Raw genomic sequence first — 22,610 nt, forward strand, 5'->3', positions numbered from 1 at the left:
GGTAAACGTTAATGCTTAAATATGCCACCGCCCCCCCCCCCCCCCCGCAATGGTATTAAAATACCCCCCTCCCCCCGACTTCCAAAATGCAAAACTCCTACTACTATTTAGAGCCACACAGCTCTAGTTTCAGCTTTTAAAACCCTTTCCCAAACCATAGGCAGCTTAGTTATTCCCCTTTCACTGGCGAGGAGACTGAGGCTATTAAGCAGGATGGCCAAGGTAGCCTTCACTCCTATTTAGAGGAAAACTATATACTAGTGGTCTGACTTTTTTTTTTTTTTTGAGTTTTTAGTTCAATTTTTAATATTTTAATTACAGTTGACATACAATATTCTATTGGTTTCAGGTGTACAACATAGCTGTTACAACATCATTGATCGTATTTCTTATGATGTACTTTATTTACATCCTTATGACTATTTTGTAACTGTCAATTTGTACTTTTTTTCTTCTTCTTTCTTCATTGGTGAAGGTATTACACGTTCTCACTCGTGGTTTGTCTTATCTCCCATTCTCTGATGCTGAGATGATGGCCGGGGCCATCTCCACTCCCGCACTCCTGCCCTCCACCGCTCCGGCCTTAGCCCCGCGCCCCGCACGCCGGTCCCCCGCACCTCCCCGCAGGCTGCAGGGCTCAGCGGACGCACCCGTCCCGGGGCGGCCCGCCGGAATGGGGGCGCGGCCAAGAGTGCCCGCCCCTCTGGGTCTCCTTCCTCCCGGAGCCCGGCCGCGCGCAGGGCGGCTGCAGCGCGCGCTATGCGGGGCGCGGCCGCGCGCGGTTCCTCTTCACTGGTTGGGCGGCCTGAGAGGGGCGGGGCGCGCGGGGGCGGATACTCTCCATTGGTTGGCTGGCCTGGGCGGGGCGGGACGCACGGGCGCTATTCCACTGAGCTGGTTGGCTGGTCTTGGAGAGGCGGGGGCGCGCGGGCCTGGAGGGGCGGGACGCATGGGGGGCAGTTCCTCTCCACTGGTTGGCCGTCCTTGCCGGCGGGGCGGGGCGCGCGGGGGGCGCAGCGTGCGGCTCGGGCGGTCGGAGCGGCGGGACCAGCGGGACCAGCGGGAAGCGCAGGATGGCGGCGGCGGCGGGCGAGGCGCGCCGGGTGCTGGTGTACGGCGGCCGGGGCGCGCTGGGCTCCCGCTGCGTGCAGGCGTTCCGGGCCCGCGACTGGGTGAGTCCGCGGGCGGGGCGCCGGGGCTGTGCCTGGAGGGGCGGCCTGGGTGGAGGGCAGGGGCGATGGGGATTGGGGTGCAGGGGCCTTCCGGTGCATCCTGGGAGGCCGGTCTGCGGGAAGCTGGGGCTCCCTGTGCACCCCACACACGGGTGGGTGCTTGAAGGTGCACACACGAGTCTGCACGTCTGCCTGCTCCTGCCTCCGCGTGCGCGCCCGCCCCGGCCCTGGGTTCGGCCTTTGCTCAAAGCGGGAGGGGGCGGCTGCCCCTGGGTCCTCGCCGGCGGCGGCCCAGGCAGCCCGGCATGACTCGGGGGAGAACAGCAGAGCGGGAGGAGGAGGAGGCAGGTGAGGGGCCAGGGAGAGAGGAGGAGGAAGGATTGGCAAATACACCGCCGGGCTCTGCTTACCAGTCCTGATACCCACCGCGAACTGATTGCTTCACTTCCACGAACCCGTTTCCACGTCTGTAAAATGGGGATATTGCTAAGATCTGCCTCTTAGGGGAGTTGTGAGGATGAAACGGGGTCATGGGTGTCCTAGCGTGTAAATGACCAGACTCCAAGTAAAATATGTCTCAATGTTAGCTGTTATTGATATGTTTATTTTGTATATTGAATGGGTTCAAAAGAGGCTTCCCCAAGATGGCACGTGAGTTATTTTGAACCAATGGCTAGAGACCCTGTGGGTTCAAGAGAAACTTTGACCTCTCCCTTAAAAATTTTAAGTTAGGGCCCTTGATCGCAATAAGAGTCATCACCAGAAAAATATTTTTAGGACCTGTGTGTAGGGCAGTGCAAACTAATGACTGAACGTCTGCTTTTCTTATGTCCTTTGAATGACCTTTCTCCCCTCTGCGGCCCCGAGGTGCCTTCCCTCATCCTTAGCTCAGAAGGTAACTCATGCTTCATTTTAACGTTCTGTTTCTGACCTTAATCTGTGTGTGGCTCCCGGATGTACCTCTGCAATTCGATTTAGTTGTTTTCCCTTGTTAATCTCTCATGCTGATTTCATTATCAGGCCAGCTGGAAGAATCTAGAAGGGCAGAGCAGTTTTTCTCTCCCCTGTTATGGAAATACTGATCTAGACTCCTGTTCCTTTAGCCTCCATTGGACCAGATACCGTGAAGGCTCAGCTCTTCAAACACCCGAGGCTTCTTTGATTAGGAGACGATGTCAGCTGCTTTGCATAATCAGGGTCACTCTCTGGAGGTGGCCCTGTAGGAACTGAGCTGGGCGCGGGCCAGGAGCCCTGACCCCAGCCTCCCAGTGGGGATCAGTGCGTTCCGCTGGAGACTCTGCCCTGTGTCTTGCTGCTGCAGCTGTCACCTGCTCAAAGTCCACGCCGGAGCTCTGGGGAGCTTGCCTGAGGGATCCGTTAGCACAGCGATGGCAGCAGCAGCAGCTGCTGGGTGAGGGTGCCCTGGGCCCAGAGAGAGGGTCCCAGGGTTTTCCTCTGGCTCAGATTCTGGCACAGGAATATGCTTCTAAGGAATTCTGAACACACCTCGCCTTCCTACCGCACACCTGCTCTGGAAGCTGAGAAATCTGTGTAGATGGGAGGTGGTGACCATTGTCAAGTTTAAGGATTCCAGGCGGGCCAGGCACTGTGTTCCTACAGACCAGGTCCCTGACGCACTCTTTGTTTCTCTTACTCTACACTAGGGGTGTCGAACTCAATCAGAGAAGGGGCCAAAATCTAAAATCCAGCCTAAATCGCGGGCCAAATGATTTACTGAACAGTCATAAACTGTCATTGTGATGGAAACGCAGCAGAGTGCAGTGATGACAGCGCGGTGCGGGCCACATTGCAAGGCCTGGCGGGACGGATTTGGCCCGCGGGCCTTGTGTTTGACACATGTGCTCTACACCATCATTTTACTACAGAGTCCTGTTGGCGTCCACATGCTACAGATGGGAGGACTGTGGTCTCCCCTGGCGGGGGGGGGACTTCCCCTTGATGGGGGCATTCGCTTTACCTGTGACTGTCCCCACCCCTTTCATTCCTGGGAAGTCTGGGATGGAACCTTGTCTGTCTCAGTCGCTCCCATGGCGGGTGACAGAAGTAGTGAGCGTTCCTGAATGGAGGCGGTGTTCCTCAGAGCTGGGTACAATCTTTATCTCTGGGCCTTCAGACCTCAGGGCCCTGGCCCTTTTGGGGTAAGATCCCTGTGTCACCTGGGCTGGCAGCTGCTGCCGTCTCTGTTTCTCTTTTTTAAAATATTTTTTATTGCCGAAATTGGTTTGGCTCAGTGGATAGAGCATCGGAGGTGTGCAGGAGGCAGCTGATCGATGTTTCTTATCGACATTTCTAGCTCTCTATCCCTCTTCTTTCCTCTCTGTAAAAAATCAATAAAATATATTTTAAAAGATTAAAAAATATTTTTTATTGATTTCAGAGAGAAAGGGACAGGGATAGAGAGCTAGAAACATCAGTCAGCTGCCTCCTGCACACCTCCTACTGGGGATGTGCCCACAACCAAGGTACATGCCCTTGACTGGAATTGAACCTGGGACCTTTCAGTCCACAGGCTGACGCTCTATCCACTGAGCCACACCGGTTAGGGTCTCCTCTGTTTCATTTAGTTCTCACACTAACCGTGTTTATTGCTAACCCCACTGGGCAGGCGAGGACCCTCTGCAAAGCATGAGTTCGAGAAAGCCACTGGAGGGCAGAGGCAGAATTCAATCCCTCTGTGCTGGGGGCATGTCCCCTGCTCCCACAGCCCCTATTCTGGTTGTGGATCTTTAAAGGAATCAAACTATTGTCTCTTGACCAAAGCTGTTTCCGTCTTCACTCCAGTGGGTGGCCAGCATCGACGTGGTGGAGAATGAAGAGGCCAGCGCGAGTGTTGTTGTTAGGATGACAGACTCGTTCACCGAGCAGGCTGACCAGGTAATTCCAGAAAAGGCCCCCAAGCCTGTGGGGGTGGGGGGTCCTGGGCATAGGTCTCCACTGGCCATGTGCTCTTCCCTTTTTCAAGTATTATTTCTCTAATTATGAAAGCCTTGTGTGGCCACTGAGGGAAATTTTGTTGCTCTTACTTTTCTTTTTTTTCTTTCTGTTTTTAAAATATATTTTATTGATTTTTTTACAGAGAGGAGGGGAGAGGGATAGAGAACTAGAAACATAGACCAGCTGCCTCCTGCACATGCCTGCAACCAAGGTACATGCCCTTGACCGGAATTGAACCTGGGACCTTTCAGTCCGCAGACCGACGTTCTACCACTGAGCCAAACTGGTTTCGGCACTTTTTTTTTTTTTTTAAATATATATTTTATTGATTTTTTACAGAGAGGAAGGGAGAGAGAGAGAGAGCTAGAAACGGCGATGAGAAAGAAACATCAACCAGCTGCCTCCTGCACACCCCCTACTGGGGATGTGCCCGCAACCAAGGTACATGCCCTTGACAGGAATCGAACCTGGGACCTTTCAGTCCACAGACCGATGCTCTACCACTGAGCCAAACTGGTTTCGGCACTTTTCTCTTTTTTAAATACGTCTCTATTTTATCTGGTTGAATGCGGACAAAGAGGGAGGGGGAGGGAGAAACATGGATGTGAGAGAGGAACGTTGATCGATTGCCTCCTGTATGCAGAGATTGAACACACAATCTGGCTATACGCCCTGACTGGGAATTTAACCGGTGACCGTTTGGTGCCTGGGACAACACTCCACTGACTGAGCCACACCGGCCACGGCCTCTGCTCTTAACTTTTCACAATATGGCCCCGAGTTTCCTGCATTACTGGCTTTCATGGACATGGCATTGTTACGGGTCAGGCATCATCCTAAGTGCTTTATTCACATGAACTTGCTGAATGTCTGTAACACCCCAGAACAAAGTTCCTAATTTGTCTTCCTTTTAGAAATGGGGAGTCTGAGGCACAGAGAGGCCCCGGTATTTGCTCAAGGTCAAACAGGTGGGAGGTGGCCCAGCCAGGATTTGAACTGGGCAGTGGACGCCTGCTCTCCTCACTGCGTGCTCAGCTTCCTGGCAGCAGAGCAGCTCCATGCAGATAAAGTAAAGGAAGCTGGAATTAAGTGCAGGGGGGCCCAGGCTCTGAGAGCCGCGGCAGAGTGATTCCTGCAGCCAGTGTCTGCTGCTCTTGTGGCCAGTGCTGATGTCTATGTGCTTTTTGAATGTGAAGTTGCTTGTATCTGAGACTTGACTATACAGAACTTTTTAAAATATATTTTATTGCTTTTTTTACAGAGAGGAAGAGAGAGGGATAGAGAGTTAAAAACACTGATGAGAGAGAAACATTGATCAGCTGCCTCTTGCACACCCCCCATTGGGGATGTGCCTGCAACCAAGGTACATGCCCTTGATCGGAATCGAACCTGGGACCTTTCAGTCTGCAGGCCGACGCTCTATCCACTGAGCCACACCGGTTTCGGCTGTACAGAACCTTTAATCTCTTTAACTTCTCCCTCCCCCTCCACCCCTTACATCCAATTAGGAATTTTCTGGACAATAGCACAACATCCAGTTTTTGTTTGTGAAGTTCTGGAAGAGGAAATTCAACCTAATACATATTGACATTGGCCCTCGGGCCGCAGTCCACTAGTGACAGTGAAGAGATGCAGAAGCCAGGAAGGCATGAAATTTATAGAAAACTGCCCTGACCAGTTTGGCTCAGTGGATAGAGCGTCGGCCTGCAGACTGAAGGGTCCCAGGTTCGATTCTGGTCAGGGGCATGTACCTTGGTTGTGGGCACATCTCCGGTGGGGGGGATGTGCAGGAGGCAGCTGATTAATGTTTATCAATGTTTCTAGCTCTTTCCCTCTCCCTTTCTCTCTGTAAAAAACCAGTAAAATATATTAAAAAAAAAATTTATAGAAAATTGTTGGGTAGAAAGCAACATTTAAGGGGGAGGAATTAAAAAAAGTGTAGATGTAAAAAAAAGGTCAAACAGTTTCATTGTTGCTGTGGGCTCCCTGCTTTCCTAAAAGTTAGAACAGAGTCAGGGGAGGTGATCCAACTTCCGGCAGCTGGACCCTGGGCACTTGGCAACAGGATGTGGCTTAAGAATGAAGGGAGGGCCAGCCGGTGTGGCTCAGTGGTTGAGCACTGACCAATGAACCAGGAGGTCACGGTTTGATTCCTGGTCAGGGCACAGGCTGGGGTTGCGGGCTCGATCACCAGTAGGGGCATGCAGAAGGCAGCCGATCGGTGGTTCTCTCTCATCATTGATGTTTCTGTTTCTCTCTCCCTCTCCCTTCCTCTCTGAAGTCAATAAAAATAAAAATTGAAAAGAAGATTCTAGATTGCTTTATAAACATCACATGGAAATGTAGGTGGGCTTTGCTAACCCAAATGGCCATCGTAGGCTCGTCCTACATTTGGGTTTCAGAGTGTTCCTTGCCAGGTGCCGTGACCCGTCTTCCAGGAAAGTGGGAAATAAACGGAAATGTCTGCAGGCGTCGGCCTGTTTGGGTTTCCCCCACGATTTATGCCTCTTGTCCTTTCCAGGTGACGGCCGAGGTCGGGAAGCTCCTGGGTGAAGAGAAGGTGGACGCCATCCTGTGTGTGGCTGGAGGCTGGGCCGGGGGCAATGCCAAGTCCAAATGTGAGTCCTTGTCTGAGTTGATCATTCACCCCGCTCTGCTCTTTGTCCGGGGGCAGGGCCGGGCCGGTTCCGCGTGCCAGGCCAGGTGTTTTCCTGCGTGTGTCCCTCACTCTGTACAGCAGCTCTGTGAGGTAGGGACGGCCACCCCATTTCACAGTTGAAGAAACAGCTTCCTGCACACTGGGCTAGAGGAGGGGACACTGAGCGTGAGGGATCAGGCAGGAGGGACTCAGCATGGCTCCCACCCTGTTCTCACAGGGCTTATTCCCGGGGACCGGGGGACGTGCATGACACAGAGAGATCGCTCCGGGGGTCAAAAGGTCTCCGCATTGAGCCGTTAGCAATGCCGAGTACATTTTCCAGCTTTTTATTATGGACACATGCAAACACCGGGAGGAGCTGGGAGAAGAGTCCAGGGAGCACCCGCCTCCTCCATCTGGATTCGCACCTGCTGACACTGCTGTCCCGGCTGCTGGGTCTCTGCAGGGCTGCTCTGTGGGCATTTCTTTGTTAACCACTGGCGAGTAAATTAACCCTTTGCTGATTTCAGCATGCGTCCCCAAAGAACATGCTCATTTCCCTACGTCAGCATCATACTGTTACCATAGCTAAGGAAATTAATAGTCATTCTGTAAGATTAATAAGATCCAGCCCACATTCAAATTCCCCAGTTTATTCCAGAGCTTTTAGAGTTTTTTTTCCTCCTAAGCATCAGGGTTTATGTCTCCTTTTGTTGTTTTTAGTCTCTTAATGCAGAATCTCTCCCCCTCCCTAATCCTGTGATAGACTTGGTGAGGCGGGGCAGTTTTCATACAAATGCATCTCACTGTTTCTGTCTTCACCTGTTCATCTAGCCAGAGTATTTCCGGTGCGCTGGAATTTAGGTCTGGGACTTGCTTAGGATCAGGTTAAGTATCTTGGAGGCAAGAATTCTTCCTGAGTCATGTGTACTTCTTACCAATCCCAGTGGGACTGTCACCGTGTCAGGTGGCCGGATGCCCCGTTTGCCGATGGGTTGGGGGGGTAGCTGATGGGCTTCCACTGTAAAGGTCTGTTTTCTGTTTGCAATTGGTAAGCAATCCGTGGGACGGTGCTTTGCATTGTGCGTGCATATCCGCTTCCCATACACGGTGGGAATCCCAGGTTTCTATCGCCTAAGGGTGTCAGGCATCCGTGGATCATCCCTGCCGGAGTCAGTGATCGGAGTCAGTGATCGCAGTGGGGGTTGGAGAATGGAGTTTCCTGATTCTGTCGTTCCTTCTACATGGATTAGCCAAAGCCGTGTAGAAAGGAATCGATTTCCTGTGAGCCACACTTGACTGTGAACCTGATATCTTACGGGGTTTTGGCAGGACACGCTGATGGCCTTTTGTGTATTTTGGGAACAAGAAATGGTCAGCGCGGGTCCTTTTCTGCAGGGAAACGCGGTCCCTGGGGGAAGACCCCCTGCTGGATTGGGGGGCCTTCTTCCTGGCCATGGACACAGCCTCATGGGGGCTTTGTGCCTTGTGAGGGGGAGGGGAAATGCAGTCACCACTCGTTTCTTCCTGCATTTTCAGCAAGGCCAGAGAGTTAAAATAAGTGTGAAATGTTGTCATTTCAGCTTTTTTTTGTTTTTGTGAATCCTTACATATTTTTTTCTATTGCTTTTCAGAGAGGGTGGGATGGAGGGAGGGATGGAGAGAGAGAAAGAAACATGCATGTGATCCATGTGAGAGAGACACATCCGCTGGTTGCCCCCCACCATCACGTTGTGCTCATGTGTCCCTGCACCTAGCGCGCACCTGCAACCCAAGTACGTGCCCTTGACCGGAATCGAACCCACAATCCTTGGGTGTGTGGCGGCCGATGCTCTAACTATTGAGCCACACTGGCCAGGGCTCAGCTTTCTTTTGAAGGGTCTTCAAAGCCCGCATTAAACTTTCGGCCTTGAAAACGCAGCTTTGTAAAAGCCCTCTGCGTCCTGTGGCAACGGTCCGTCACTCAAACCTGACGTAGACACGCAGGTCCCGTTACAAACCTCACGCCCCCGCCGAGCAGGCCCCGCTCCTGCGGGCCGTCCCCCGGACTGTTCACAGTCTGCCTTCCCGGCTGAGCCGAGGCTGGTCTCCGGGGGAGCAGGCTGGGACTGGTGGCCAGGATTCGAACCCGCGTCTCTGACCTCAGAGCCCGCGCTGCTCGTACCAGACCCTGCCATCGGGGCCGGGGAGGCCGGTGCTTCCCCGGGGTCCGCACCCCGAGGGGCTCCGCTGTCCGGCTCCCCCCCCCCCGCCCAGGCTGAGCCCCGCTGTGCTCCCCCCTCAGCTCTCTTCAAGAACTGCGACCTCATGTGGAAGCAGAGCCTGTGGACGTCCACCATCTCCAGCCACCTGGCCACCAAGCACCTCAAGGAAGGCGGCCTCCTGACCTTGGCGGGCGCCAAGGCCGCGCTGGACGGGACTCCCGGTAAGCCTCCCCGTCCCCCTCTGTGACATGGGAGCGCTGATGCCTGCTCGCTGGTGAGATGGGGAATGTTGAAGCCTTTTCTGGGGTGCTTTGTGAGGGTGGGTTTTGCTTCCTTTAGGCCTGAATTCCTCATCTTCCCAGTGGCTAAGGAATGCTGCCATCTGCCCCCCCCCCCCCCCCCCCCTCCAACCTGGCTTATTTACCCACGATCCACTCCAGGAACGAGCAGTGCTGGAGTAGGTCCAGATCAGAGAATAAACGTGTATTATCACCATCACACTGTGCTCACTCGGGTGTCCCGGGGAGGCAGCTCAGCCGCCGAGAACAGTGTGGGCGACAGATTGAGAGAGGCTGGGGTGCATTCTCTGTCCTAGACCGGGGGGTGGGGGGCCTTGGACAGATCACACATTTGAGCAGATTCCTGCCGGAGTCACCGTAACTGGTGACAGCAGCGTCTGCCCTGAGAGCAGCCGTCAGCGCTGAGGCCTTAACGTGTGCGAGGCGCCCGGCTCAGGGCCTGCTCCTCATCGGCCCCTTCACATCTGTGTGTTCCCAGGGGACCCTGGGGCCGAGGGCATTCGTGACCTTTCTCCGTCTATAGGTCAGGGAGCTGGAACATAGCGTGGTTAACTCACTTGTCTGGGTTTCTGCAGGAACTAAGTTTTATCCTTACTTTGAAGCAGAACCCCTGTCACTTCTAAACAGTGTGCTTTTCCCAGGATCTCCGGCAGATCCAAGTTCCCTTGGCTTTTTTTATTTTTTATTTTTTATTGGTTAATGTGTTATATATGTGTCCTTATTCCCCCGTTATCCCCCATCCCCCCCACTCATGCCCTCACCCCCTGGTGTTTGTGTCCATTGGAGAGGCTCCTATGCATGCATACAAGCCCTTTGGTTGCTCTCTCCCCCTTCACCCACCCTCCCCTGCCTTCCCTCCGAGGTTTGACGGTCTGATCGATGTTTCTCTGTCTCTGGATCTGTTTTTGTTCATCAGTTTTTGTTGTTCCTCGGCGTGTTTTGCTCCCGGGGTTAGTGTGCCAGGGCTGCTGTAACCAAGTACCCCCGCGGCTTAGACAACAGATGTTCGTCTCCTGGTTCTAGAGGCCGGAAGTTCAAGAGCCGGTGTCAGCAGGGTCAGTGACTTGATTTCTTCCTGGTGCCTCTTTCCTTGGCGTGTCAGAGGCTGTCTTTTCCTGAGGCCCCCTGTGCCTGTCTGGGTCCCAGTCTCTTCTTCTTATAAGGACATGGTGCACCCACCTTAATGACCTCATTTTAACGTGATTGCCCCTTTAAAGACCCCAGCTCTAGTACAGTCCCATACTGAGGTACGGGGCTTTATGACGTTAACATAGGTATTTGGGGGGCACAATTTGACTCATAATACCCCCTTTCAGGTAGGGTTACAGGAATTTAAGTGGCGGTTTGGGGGTTACAGCACAGAAGCAGAAAGTGTCCTCCTTTACTGGAACTCTTTAATAAAAGGGGGGGAGCAGGGGCTGGAGAGCTTGAGCACCTTTTTCCTTTTTAAAAAAATACATATATTGATTTTTTTACAGAGAGGAAGTGAGATGCATAGAGAGTTAGAAACATCGATGAGAGAGAAACATCCATCAGCCGCCTCTTGCACACCCCCTACTGGGGATGTGCCCGCAACCAAGGTACATGCCCTTGACCAGAATCGAACCCAGGACCCATCAGTCCACAGGCTGACACTCTATCCACTGAGCCAAACCAGTTAGGGCATCTTTTTCCTGTGAGGCTCTTGCGAATCAGCAATTTCTTGCCTCTTATTTTTTTACTACGCGTCTCAGAGCTTATAATCTTACCCGTCCGTGTCTCTTGCAGTCGTTAGAGCTGTGTAAATGTCAGATGCTAGCTTGGTTGAGTTCTGATTTTTATTAAAGGTGATGGAGAGGTGAAGTAAGTAGAGAAATGAAGATCAGCTTGGCATTTAAAAAAGAAAACCCCAGGACATGAAAGAGTAATTTTTCCGAAGGACAAAACGCTCTCCTACTTTCCTTTGGTTTGTAAATATCTCTTTGTTCATAGTTTTGGATACTGGTTAAGAGCACAGGCTCAGGGACTATACCGGTTGGGTGTCTTTGGTGGTTTTGCCACCTAGTGTGTGATATTTGGCAAGTTACTTAACCTTTCTAAGGCTCAGTAGTGTCATCTGTAAAATGGGGATAAATAATCACATATTCTATATGGCAGTTAGGACTTGCAAACATCTTAATGGATGCAAATGGCTTAGAAAGGAATGACAGAGTCAGCAGTAAATGTGACCTGGCATGATTATTGCAGACTTCCTCTTGCTCAGCTGCTTTTGCTGCAGATGCTCATAGCTGTGCTCATCTTTAAGTTCTTAGTTAGGTGTTGCTAAATTTATTTGAGTCATGAAATCTTTCAGCTTTGGTTCAGACCCTAGGAAAACCTGGGGAATTCTGTGTATAATTTGAAAGTAAACAACGAAGAGGCTTAGTAGTCCTTCAAACCCAAGAAAAATTGTTCAAAAACGAAAATATACCCAGAAAACCCCACCCTCTTATTTCCAAGGTTGTATTTGTAGGTCACCTCTGGAGGAGAAACTGTATCACATGCTAGTGATCACTTTGGTTTTGCTGTGTTTGGAAAGCAGTCTTGAGGGACTACCATGATCATTTTATAATTGGGAAGAAAGTACTTAGCTTCTTATAAAATACTTCTCCCCCCGCATTGTGTAGAATTTTATAGAATTAAACCATTAGGGTTGTGGGTTGCTTGCTTCAAAAAATACATTTTTATTAATTTCAGTGAGAAAGGGAGATGAAGAGAGAGAAACATCAATGATGAGAGAGAATCATCAATAGTTTGCCTCCTGCATGCCCACTACTGGGGATCGGAGCCCATAACCCAGGCATGTGCCCTTGACTGGGAATCGAACCATGACCTCCTGGTTCATAGGTCAACACCCAACCACTGAGCCACACCAGCTGGGTGCTTGTTTCTTTCATCAGATCCTCTCTCATGTTGTTGGAATGGAATGAAGAGTGAGCCCTGGAGTGTGCCGGGGTGGGGGATGGCTGGATGAGATTCATGAGTTGGTTTCTTTGAACACCGGCAGTTTGTCTGATCTTTCTACCGCTGGTGGCCCCCGGCCCCTGGTTAAACAGAGAAGCCTGATCCTTTCGGAGTTCATAAGCGTGATGACTGGGTGTTCAGGCGGCTGTGTGAGATGTGCCGCCCATTAACCTTGTTACGCCTTTGGCACATGACCCGTCTGACGTGAAAAAAAAAAAAAAAAAAAAAATAGAGAAGCCTGGGATAGTGAAATACTCTGCTGATGCTTCTAAATGACCATTTGGGGCCTTGACCTGCTTTTGCAACCTGAGGTTGCTGTGGAAGCGGTTTAGTGATTGGTCCCTCGGCTGGGCTGTGATCCCCACCTCCCTCTGGGCCTTTGCTGCCTCCTCAGCTGTTTTGTTCTGAAGAGCATGCCTGCCGGGAGCTTTTAAAGAGGCTGCTGACTCCGGAAGTCATGTGGAGGAGGAGAGGTGTTTACAGCAGTTAGAGAGCGTCCACAGCTAGGTGTGTGGGGGCAGTGGAGGGGAGAGACCCTGTCCCTGCCACCTGTCTGCAGAGCAGGCAGACCCCTGTCCTGAGAAAAGGCACGCCCTGCTCAGTCAGCAAGCATCCGCTGAGCAGTGGGGCAAAGGAAGACTGGTGGGCAGCGTTGCATCCGTATGTCAGCGTTGCTCACACTTTACCCAGGGAGACGGACTCCTGGGCGTGCTGCTTCTTTGAATTTGATGGGAAACATTTATTGAGCACCTATTGTGTGCTGAGCTCAGAAGTAAGTACTTCATTCCCATTGTACCGACGGGGTAGCTGAGGTTAGCAGGGCCATGAGAACTAGCTCAGGATTTCTTTGGTGGTGGTCGAAGAGCTCGAATTTGAACCTGTGCAGCCTGACTCCAAATGACAGCTCCATTTTGCTCCCAAACAATGGACAATCCGGGGGTTCAGAGCCCAGCTCTTGCCTGGCCCTTCACCTCTGGGGGGCCTCAGTGTAAGTGTGTGTGTGTGTGTGTGTGTGTGTGAGAGAGAGAGAGAGAGTTTGGGCGTGTGACTTACCCTGTCTGAGCCTGAATGTTCTCAACAATAATAATAAAAATAGGCTATACTTACGGCTTTTGTGATAAACGTTAACTGCCAGGTGCCAGTAGGTGCGCTTGCAGTGTTACGTGCCTCCCACGCTCTCCCCATAGATGCCCGTCCTGCCCTTCTTCCCCGCCTCCTCTGGGCCCTGGGCGGTGGTCTTCGGACGTACCGGCGGTGGCCAGTGCTCACGGGACTGCTTTCTCTCCGTTTCCCAGGCATGATCGGCTACGGCATGGCCAAGGGCGCCGTCCACCAGCTCTGCCAGAGCCTCGCAGGGAAGAACAGCGGCATGCCGCCCGGGGCCGCGGCCATCGCGGTGCTGCCGTGAGTGCTCGGCCCCCTCGGCCCCCTCTGCTGAGCGTCTCCGTGGCCTAGAGCCGTTCCCCAGGGACGCGTGCGTGCGGCCACCCGGGCTCTACAATTCACCCGGCCCCGAGGAGCCTTCTCCCGGTGCTGGGCAAGCCTGGCGGCCAGAGCGGTGGCCGGGCTGACGGGCGGGTCCGTCTTTCTTATCTTTTAATTGTTTTTTTTTTCCTTCCTCCCATCTGTTTCCCCTTCTCCTCCATTAAGTTTAGTTCACACATTTTATTTGGATACTTGTAATTCGGTCTTTTTTTTTTTTAATACATTTTTATTGATTTCAGAGAGGAAGGGAGAGGGAGAGAGAGAAACATCAATGATGAAAGAGAATCACCTGTCTGCTGCCTCCTGCACGCCCCCCGCGGCGGGGGATTGAGCCGCAGCCTGGGCATGTGCCCTGACCGGGAATCGACCTGACTGTGACCTCCTGGCTCATAGGTCAGTACTCAGTGCTCAACCACTGAGCTGTGCCAGTCGGGCAAGACTATGTTTTAAAAAATAAGGCAAATGCGGCTCTTTCATTTGGTTTTACACTCGGACGTGGCCTGTGTGTGCGCGCAGCGGCTTCCCGGCCTCGCTCCGATTGCCCACGTGGTCTCTCCACGTGCGATGCTGCCGCCCGTGGTGCTGGGAGCCCGGTGTGCTTTCCTGGCCGAGGAGGCCGGGTGCCGAGGGGGACACACGTGACAGGCTTACTTCCCTCCGCTCCGCAGGATCACCCTGGACACCCCGATGAACAGGAAGTCCATGCCCGAGGCCGACTTCAGCTCCTGGACGCCCTTGGAGTTCCTGGTGCAGTGAGTATCACACATACAATGCCAGGGCCCAGGGCTCCAGCCCCTCCTGTGCCCTGAGTGTGCATGGTACGTCAGTGTGACTCTCATAGGGGAAGGGGGGGCGGGGCCCCTGGGTCGGGGGGTGTCCCCAGCCCTGCCCCGCCCCGGAGACGGGGTCATGCCCTAGGGCAGCACGTTAGGCAGTTTCAGTGCGCTTGCTTTTGGAGCCTGTCCTCCCCCACGCTTGCTCCACACTCGGGCGGAGCTCCGGAGATGTGGCAGTTGAACTTGAGTCTGGTCCGGGAGGCACAGCTTGGCACTCAGGAATGTCCCCAGAACTCTGAGTGCCATCCGGTTAAAGGGGCTGCAGAGTCCCGGCCGGGGGACTGTTAGAGGGGTGGTGTACTCAACAGCCAAAGGAGAGGTTTCCAAAAACATCAGCTGCGTGTTCCACCTCCTGGGTTTCTTAAAAAAAAAAAAAAAAAAAAAAAAATATATATATATATATATATATATATATATATATATATATATTATTGATGTTTTTACAGAGAAGGAGAGGGATAGAGAGTTAGAAACATCAATGATGATAGGGAAACATCGATCAGCTGCCTCCTGCACACTTCCTACTGGGGATATGCCTGCAACCAAGGTACATGCCCTTGACTGGAATTGAACTCTGGGCCCTTCAGTCCGCAGGACGATGCTCTAGCCACTGAGCCACACCGGTTAGGGCCCTCCTGGGTTTCTTATGCCTTTTTCCCCTGCCTCCCTCAAGGAGGGTTGGTTGCTCCTCCCCACACAGAATTAGTAAATGCCCGTTTTAGCATTTAATGCCTTTTAGTGTAAAAGTCTATTTTCTGTACTTTCCCCCCCCCATTGCCTGATACAGCTGTAGGTGATCCATACATGTTTGCTCTAAAAAAACAAAACAAGAATGAGTTTCTTCTTTCTCTGTTTCAAATTTCTGGGAAGGTAATATAGCAGGGTATGAAGTATTATTACACATGTGTCTATCTTTTAGAATGAACTGAAGTGCTTTTTAAAAATATGTAAAATCATACGCTGTGTTATAACATATTCCAACAATGCCGGAAAATACAGAAGCGAACGTTCACATCTCGCCAGCCCCTGCCACTCGGAAAGTGGAACGAGTGGAGTGTTGGAATCACGGGGACCTGGTTACGTGTCCGTGACGCCTCAGTCACGGTGGCTCCCAAGCCATAGGTGGGAATATAAGCACGTGTCCCATTTTTGCTTTTAAAACGTAACACTTTCCTTGTTTGTTCTAGAACCTTCCATGACTGGATCACAGAGAAAAACCGGCCAAGCTCAGGGAGCCTAATCCAGGTGGTGACGACGGAGGGAAAGACGGAACTCACCCCCGCGTATTTTTAAGCTTCGTCTCAGTGCCTGCGAGGGGCCTGCCAGAAAAGCCACCGTGTCTCAGTGTAGCCGCCTCTGGCCTCGTGTTTTCTGTAATCCTGTTTGTTGGTTCGAGATAGCGACACCTGTTTTCCTCTCACCTCAACGTGCACTTGCTTTCCTAAGACAAAATGGCAGTGTAAAATGTTCCTGTGAAATAAAACGGTGTGTGGGGAGGCCTGCAGGGGGCGCCATGGGCCACCTGTGTTAACCACCTAGGTTTCGGGGGTCTCTGCACGGGCCCTGTGGGTCGGCGTCGTGTTGAGTTGCTTTTGAAACTGTTTGTCTGTCCCTGACAGTGGCTGTCGGCTTGACCGGTTCAGAGATCTGTTGGGGACATTTGGGGCCCCAAGCTGTTTTGAGTGTTACGTTCCTGTCACAGATGTAGTTTTTGCAGCATTGAATTAAACTGCCTTAAAACTCCCTTTGTGGTATAAGCAAGATCCATGGACTCCGTCAGGCATCTTCTCCCTGTGCGGTCGCCGAGTGTGGGAGAGGACCACTCGTGATTTCCTAATAAATGCACTTCGTTGATTGTGGTATCTTCTGTAATCAAAGCACGTCGTACACATAGTTCCGTGCTAGAATCATGGGCTGCTAGCAGCTTTAGTCTGCTGTATTCAAACCCTGAAATGCATTTTGTTTTGTTTTTTATATTAGAAAGACAGGGGGAAGAGAGAGAGAAACATTGATTGGTGGTTCCCCTTATGCATTCATTGGTTGCTTCTTATAAGTGCCCTGACGGAGGATCGAACCCACAACCTTAGAATATAGGGACAGTGCTTTACCCTGTGGTCGCCAACCTTTCAGACCTCACGGACCACCATTCGGTGACCCCTGCTGTAACCATCTGAGCTACTCGGGCGGGGCCTGAAGTACGTTTTCCAATAGCGCCAGGCACGACCTTCGCTTGGGCGTGTCAGAATCAGGGTGGCCGGCCCGTTGGCCCTGAACCTTTGGAAGCAGCGCTCCATGTGACGTTACAGTCTGTTCCTCACTGAGAACCAGCGATGGGCCCCTACCCTTCATTTTACACAGGAGGAAACCCAGTTGGCGTAGCATCTGCATTGCCAGTAGGTGGCAGAACTGAGTCCAGAACCCTGGGCATCCGATTGCTGTCCATAAAGACCTGTACCACGGATTTTCTTTTTTTAAAATACGTTTTTACTGATTTCAGAAAGGGAGGAGTAGAGAATCACTGATTGGCTGTCTCCTCCACGCCCACACTGGGGATTGAGCCCACAACCTGGACATGTGCCCTGACTGATGTGAACCGGGGTATGAACCATGACCTGGTTCATAGGTCAACACTCAACCACTGAGTCACTCTGGCCAGGTTCTTTTTTGATTAAGAAATAAAATGATTGAGATAAAATCACATCACATAAAATTAATCATTCTAAAGTAGGAAAAGTCAGTGGCATTTGTTATGTTTGTGATCCGTCACCACCAGCCCTGTCTAATTTCAAAGCATTCATCACCTGGGGTCTGCCCACAACCCTGAACATCCGTTTTCCCCTCTGGCAGGTGTAACCCTGCAGCCCTATGTGTCCGTGGCTGCCACTGGTCCGGGGTCACTGGGCCTAGGCCACTCTGCTGGCCAATGTCCCTTTCGGGGTGGCCACATCTGGCCTGTAGGAAGCACATGCCTCTGCCTCCCCTCCCGCCCCTCCCCTGATCTCTCCGGTACTCTCTCCCAGACCATGTCTGTCCTCTGTCACAGGCTGGAGGTGGCGTTCAAGGACTACTTCCCAAAATAAAGTCTATGATCCCTTCTCTTAGATTTGCTCCAACTATCTTTAACTTTACTACTGCCTTTACCAAAATAAAAAAATAAAAAATAATTATGTATCTGTAGTTATTTCTCTTTCAGCTGACTATAAGGTCTTTATTTTTTAAAATATATTTTATTGACTTTACAGAGAGGAAGGGAGAGAGAGCGAGCTAGAAACGTCGATGAGAGAGAAACATCGACCAGCTGCCTCTTTCACACCCCCCACTGGGGATGTGCCTGCAACTCAGGTACATGCCCTTGACGGGAATTGAACTTGGGACCTTTCAGTCCACAGACCAATGCTCTACCACTGGGCCAAACCGGTTTCGGCTGACTATAAGGTCTTTAAAAAAAACGTGCCTTATTTGTCATTCATGTAGTTCATAATGAATGCTCGTTAAGCAAATGGAAAGAACACTGTTGAGCTCACAGTAGCAGGTGAAGGGTGTTGCAGTTGTGAGATGTTTCTCACATTTTATCTCAATCACCTCTACAACTCTAGGTGAGGGGCTGTTATCCTCATTTTGCAAATGAGGTACAAGCTGAGAGAGGTTAGGTAACTTACCCAGAGTCACACAGCTAGGGAGAAAAGGCTAGTTTTGAACTCTGGCCCCATCACCTGGTTGGTCTCTTATCAACGCTATTGTTGGGGGACTAGAGATGCTTATTATTAAAGTGCTGGCACGGTTTGCAGGGGACAGGTCACGAAGGATCTGTGTCTAGGAATTTTTACCCTGCAGGCAACGGGGAACCTCAGAAAGCCTAATATTTTCTCCTTGTGAGCCTTTCCGTTCCCTGGTATTTTAGAAAATACAAGCATTTGAGGACTGTCCACAAGGGGGCAGGCATTGGCAATGGATGAGAAAAAAGGGCCGCAGAAAACCAGCTAGCATGCAGAAACTTGGTTCAATTTTCTTTGCCTCCTGGGGCCTCTGCTCAGCTCTGAGTGGATCTAAGATCGATCAGTAACCTCAAGCATTGGAGACTTGCCGCTGTTCATTCTGATTTTTTTTCTCTCTCCCTCCTTTCCTCTCACCCTTTCTCCCTCACAATACTCTCGTGTTTTCTTTCTTCACTGAAGTGGAAAGTCAGGTTCAGGAAAGTGGCAGATGCTTCCCAAACATTATCAAGCTTGCACATTGTTAAAGCCCAATCCACATGCAAACTGATGGCCATACACACACCACCACCACCACCACCGCCACCACCACCACCGTCACCACCACCACCGCCACCACCACCATCACAATTTAGACCCCTAGAACGTACACCAGTCACTGGGAAAGGTCTATCTCTGTCCCATGCCAGGAGTCCCCGAAAAGGTGCCAGCGCCCTGCATACCAGGAGATGGTTATTGATGGCAATTGAGGCCTCACCAGCCTTGACTGAATTCCTGCTGTGTCGGGTGTGGTGCTGGGAAGTTGAGCATAGTTATTTCCCTGAATCTTCGCACTACTACTACATAGAGGTAGGAAGGCACTTCCCTATCCTATATAATAAAGAGGTAATATGCAATATGGTGTTACTCCGTGAAGCATAACGACCGGATCATGGATCAGCAGGAGGGTGGGGCAGTGGGCTACAAGCGGGCAGCGGAGAGCTACAGGAGGGGGCAGGGCAGCAGGCTATGAGGAGGGGGGGCGGGTGGAGAGAGCTACTGGAGGGCGGCAGTGAGCTGCTGGCAAGCTACTGGTGCACGGATTCGTGTGCAGGGCCACTAGTTTACAAGACAGCACTTAAGCCTCACAGAGGCGGAGGTCACGGTATCGGCGGGTCACAGAGCCATCATTTAAGTCAGAGCTTGGACTTGAACGCCAGCATTTCCGCCTTAAACCACACTGGATTGCTAGCTTTCCTGCCATTTCCGTGTGAGGATGATGGAGGGTCACCAATGTGGAGGAGGGGAAATGTGAAGCAGCTTTTCTCTCTCTCTCTATTATTTTTCACTTTATTTTTTTTTTTTACAAGTATTTAACTTTTAATATAGGGAACATTTCCACAACAAATTGAACTAACATATGACATTAGATGCTTGTCAATAACATTTTGAACAATGAGGAAAAATTAATTACTATCAAAATAATGTGTAAAACTCCAGTGATTTAAATGCCACAACTTAAAAAAATTTACTTTATTTTAAATTTACATTGTTTTAAAACAATATCTGATTCTAAAGTAAATTTAGTGATGTAGACCCGGACATTTATTTGTTCAGCAAATACCTCCTGAGACCCTACTGTGTGCCAGACACTGATTTGGATGCTGGAGATACAGTGAACAAATGAGACTTATTGTAAAAAACAACAACAACAACCCACACTGGCGTTATTCTGATGTTGTGTGTTACTGTGTCCCAAAAATGTGGAGAAAATCAAATGTAAGAGTCTAAAATTAGGCTTATTTATATAAGGGAAGGCCTGTTCTCAAAGAGCTAAAAATATTATACTATAAAACTTCTATTTACATCTTGCCTTTTAGTTGTAGTTTTGCCAATACATTTCCAGTTCAGGATGTTTCTGCTCAATTTGTCTTTGCTCTCCCATAACTGAACACACAGCTCATCACGTTCAGCCACATGAGTACCTGTTTGAAGCCTAAGATTTGTTATTTTGGATGCACGCATATTCATCTCCTTACCCACGAGTGGAGATCCTGTCTGGTTTTGGCCAGAGTTGCTGAGGCTCATGCAGCACATGTCACTTCTGAGCCATAGCACTAGACACGCGGAGTTGAAATCCTCGGCTCTCTCTTCATCACCTCGTCTTGAGGTGTCAGAGGCACCAGGTGAGAATCACCTGAAACACTGAGCTACTGCCCTGGGCACAGTGGCCCTGAAGGCTTGCTTAACCCACAGTGGACTTTGCAAAAATAAGATACAAACTATTATAGCATGAAGGCATTGGAACATAGGGCTGTTGGTTACTGCCTCTAATCTAGCGGATCTGACCTCTTCAGGGAAGGTTGGAGTGGGGTAGAGTATTCCATGTCCCACTAAATACAATATCTTCAGACTGTGCCAGATAAGTGGTCCTGTCTTACATTGTGCAGGAGCAAGACTTGAAGCGAGAGGTGAGGAGAAGGCAAGCAATGAATCGAGGTGAGCTGCAACAGAATTGCCATCCTATCTAGGAAAAGAGTAATATGCGAATTGACTGTCACTCCAACACACAAGATGGCTGCCTCCATGTGGTCAAAGATGGCTGCCCCCATGTGGACACAAGATGGCCACCACAAGATGGCCAGAAGGGGAAGGCAGTTGGAGAGACCAGGCCTGCAGGAGAGGGCAGTTAGGGGTGACCAGGCCTGCAGGGGAAGGCAGTTAAGGGCAAATAGCCTGGCAGGGGAGCAGTTGGGAGCCAGCAGTCCTGGATTGGAGAGGGTGCAGGCTGGGCTGAGGGATACCCCCTCTGCTGTGCATGAATTTTGTGCACCGGGCCTCTAGTAGAAAATAATGTCTGATGACTTTTTCTGGGACTTGAATTAGCTTGTAAACTTTCTGGATTCCAGACTTCTCAAATAAATTTTCCACTCGATCTCGAAAGAGCCCCCCTAAAGACCAGTGTTTGCCCGATGCTTTGAAGACAGCTCACAGCAGAAAGCAGCTAATTAGTAGGTGCCTGCCCGTGGCCGAGCTCCTTTGCAAGCTGGGAAGGAAAATCACGAGACTTTAAGCTAAGTTCTCCCTTCACTCTGAGTGAACACATTTGGGTCAACATGTACGGATGGGGGCTTCCCACCTCAAGCCGTGTGCTTGGCTCTGGGATACAAAGACGAATGAGGCATGCGCCCTCCCCTTGAGAGGAAGAAAGATGCAGACATAACCAGCTCCACAAGTTAGCCCGGGGAAGCGCTTCTATAGAGGCACAAACAAAAAACCAGGCCGTGCAGGAGGGAGAGCTCATTCTGATCTGGGGGTTGCTGGGGAGAGTCTGTGCTTGAGCTGGAACTTGAAAGACAAGAAAGACCTGGAGGGTTTTCTGTGGGATGTGAAAAGCAGCGGTATCTCCAGCCTTTCGGGTTTTTATATCTGTGCCAGCTCAGGAGATGTGTTATTTGGGCACTTCCAAAGCCCCTGTAACCGGAGATCTGGGCTAATGGGAAGGTAGTCATAACATTGTCACTGAATGCGAGAACTTGTTGATGTATTTTGCTAAATTGCTCTTATTAATGATTCATTGAATCTTTTTTGCTTCCTGCATTAAAAAATCCTCGCTGCAGGATTTAACCCCCCCCCCCCCCCCACACACACACACACACACACCCAGCCTGGCCCTTGGCAGCCTTCCTAAGCGGAGTGTGTTTCGCAGATGTGGTTGTTGATATAACACATTTTGGACTTCAACAACAGCGAATGCCTCTAAGGGGGATAAAAGCCCCTGAGCAAACCACCTCTGCTACGCAAAGACCAGCGTCTCTTAAACCGTGGGCCCCCAAACATTATTTGAAATATAAATAGATGTAATCTTTTTTTAAAAGCTTGATGTGCTGTGTTCTCAATCAGCATGCCAGCTATCAATTTATTACCTCCGAGTCCCAGATTCGCCCCTGAGGACAGTAACAGCGAACATATTAAGCTTTGTCAGGAGGGGGCGCTAGAGGGACATTGCAAGAGGACAGGATGCTCTTCCTGGGTCCAGATTGCTGTGTTGGTTCCTCCTTTTTTTTTTTTAATGTATTTTACTGATTTTTTTTTACAGAGAGGAAGGGAGAGGGATAGAGAATTAGAAACATCGTCCTGCATGCCTCCTACTGGGGATGTGCCCGCAACCAGGGTACATGCCCTTGGCCAGAATCGAACCTGGAATCCCTCAGTACACAGGCTGATGCTCTATCCACTGAGCCAAACCGGCTAGGGCATGTTGGTTCCTTCTTTCTTCCCATCCACCCTTGTCAACACTCAACCCCAGTTGTAAGCTCAGTGCAGGCGCTACTTTAGTGAGCTCAC

At 50.8% G+C, this 22,610-nt stretch overlaps 1 protein-coding gene and 1 non-coding gene across 2 annotated transcripts; both read left to right on the top strand.

Moving 5' to 3' along the window:
• The first annotated feature begins 1,003 nt into the window (after positions 1–1,003).
• QDPR (quinoid dihydropteridine reductase) lies at positions 1,004–16,314 on the top strand. The gene is made up of 7 exons (XM_036420032.2): positions 1,004–1,172; positions 3,975–4,067; positions 6,649–6,745; positions 9,050–9,190; positions 13,546–13,654; positions 14,404–14,487; positions 15,759–16,314. The coding sequence occupies exons 1-7, from the start codon at positions 1,074–1,076 to the stop codon at positions 15,862–15,864; spliced, it is 729 nt and encodes a 242-aa protein (XP_036275925.1). The 5' UTR covers positions 1,004–1,073; the 3' UTR covers positions 15,865–16,314.
• LOC118710811 lies at positions 12,352–12,455 on the top strand. The gene has a single exon (XR_004985546.1). It is a non-coding gene; the product is annotated as a small nucleolar RNA U13 (small nucleolar RNA).
• Positions 16,315–22,610: the final 6,296 nt, after the last annotated feature.

Source organism: Pipistrellus kuhlii, unplaced genomic scaffold (genome assembly GCF_014108245.1).
Source record: "Pipistrellus kuhlii isolate mPipKuh1 unplaced genomic scaffold, mPipKuh1.p scaffold_m20_p_1, whole genome shotgun sequence".
Lineage (NCBI taxonomy): Eukaryota > Metazoa > Chordata > Mammalia > Chiroptera > Vespertilionidae > Pipistrellus > Pipistrellus kuhlii.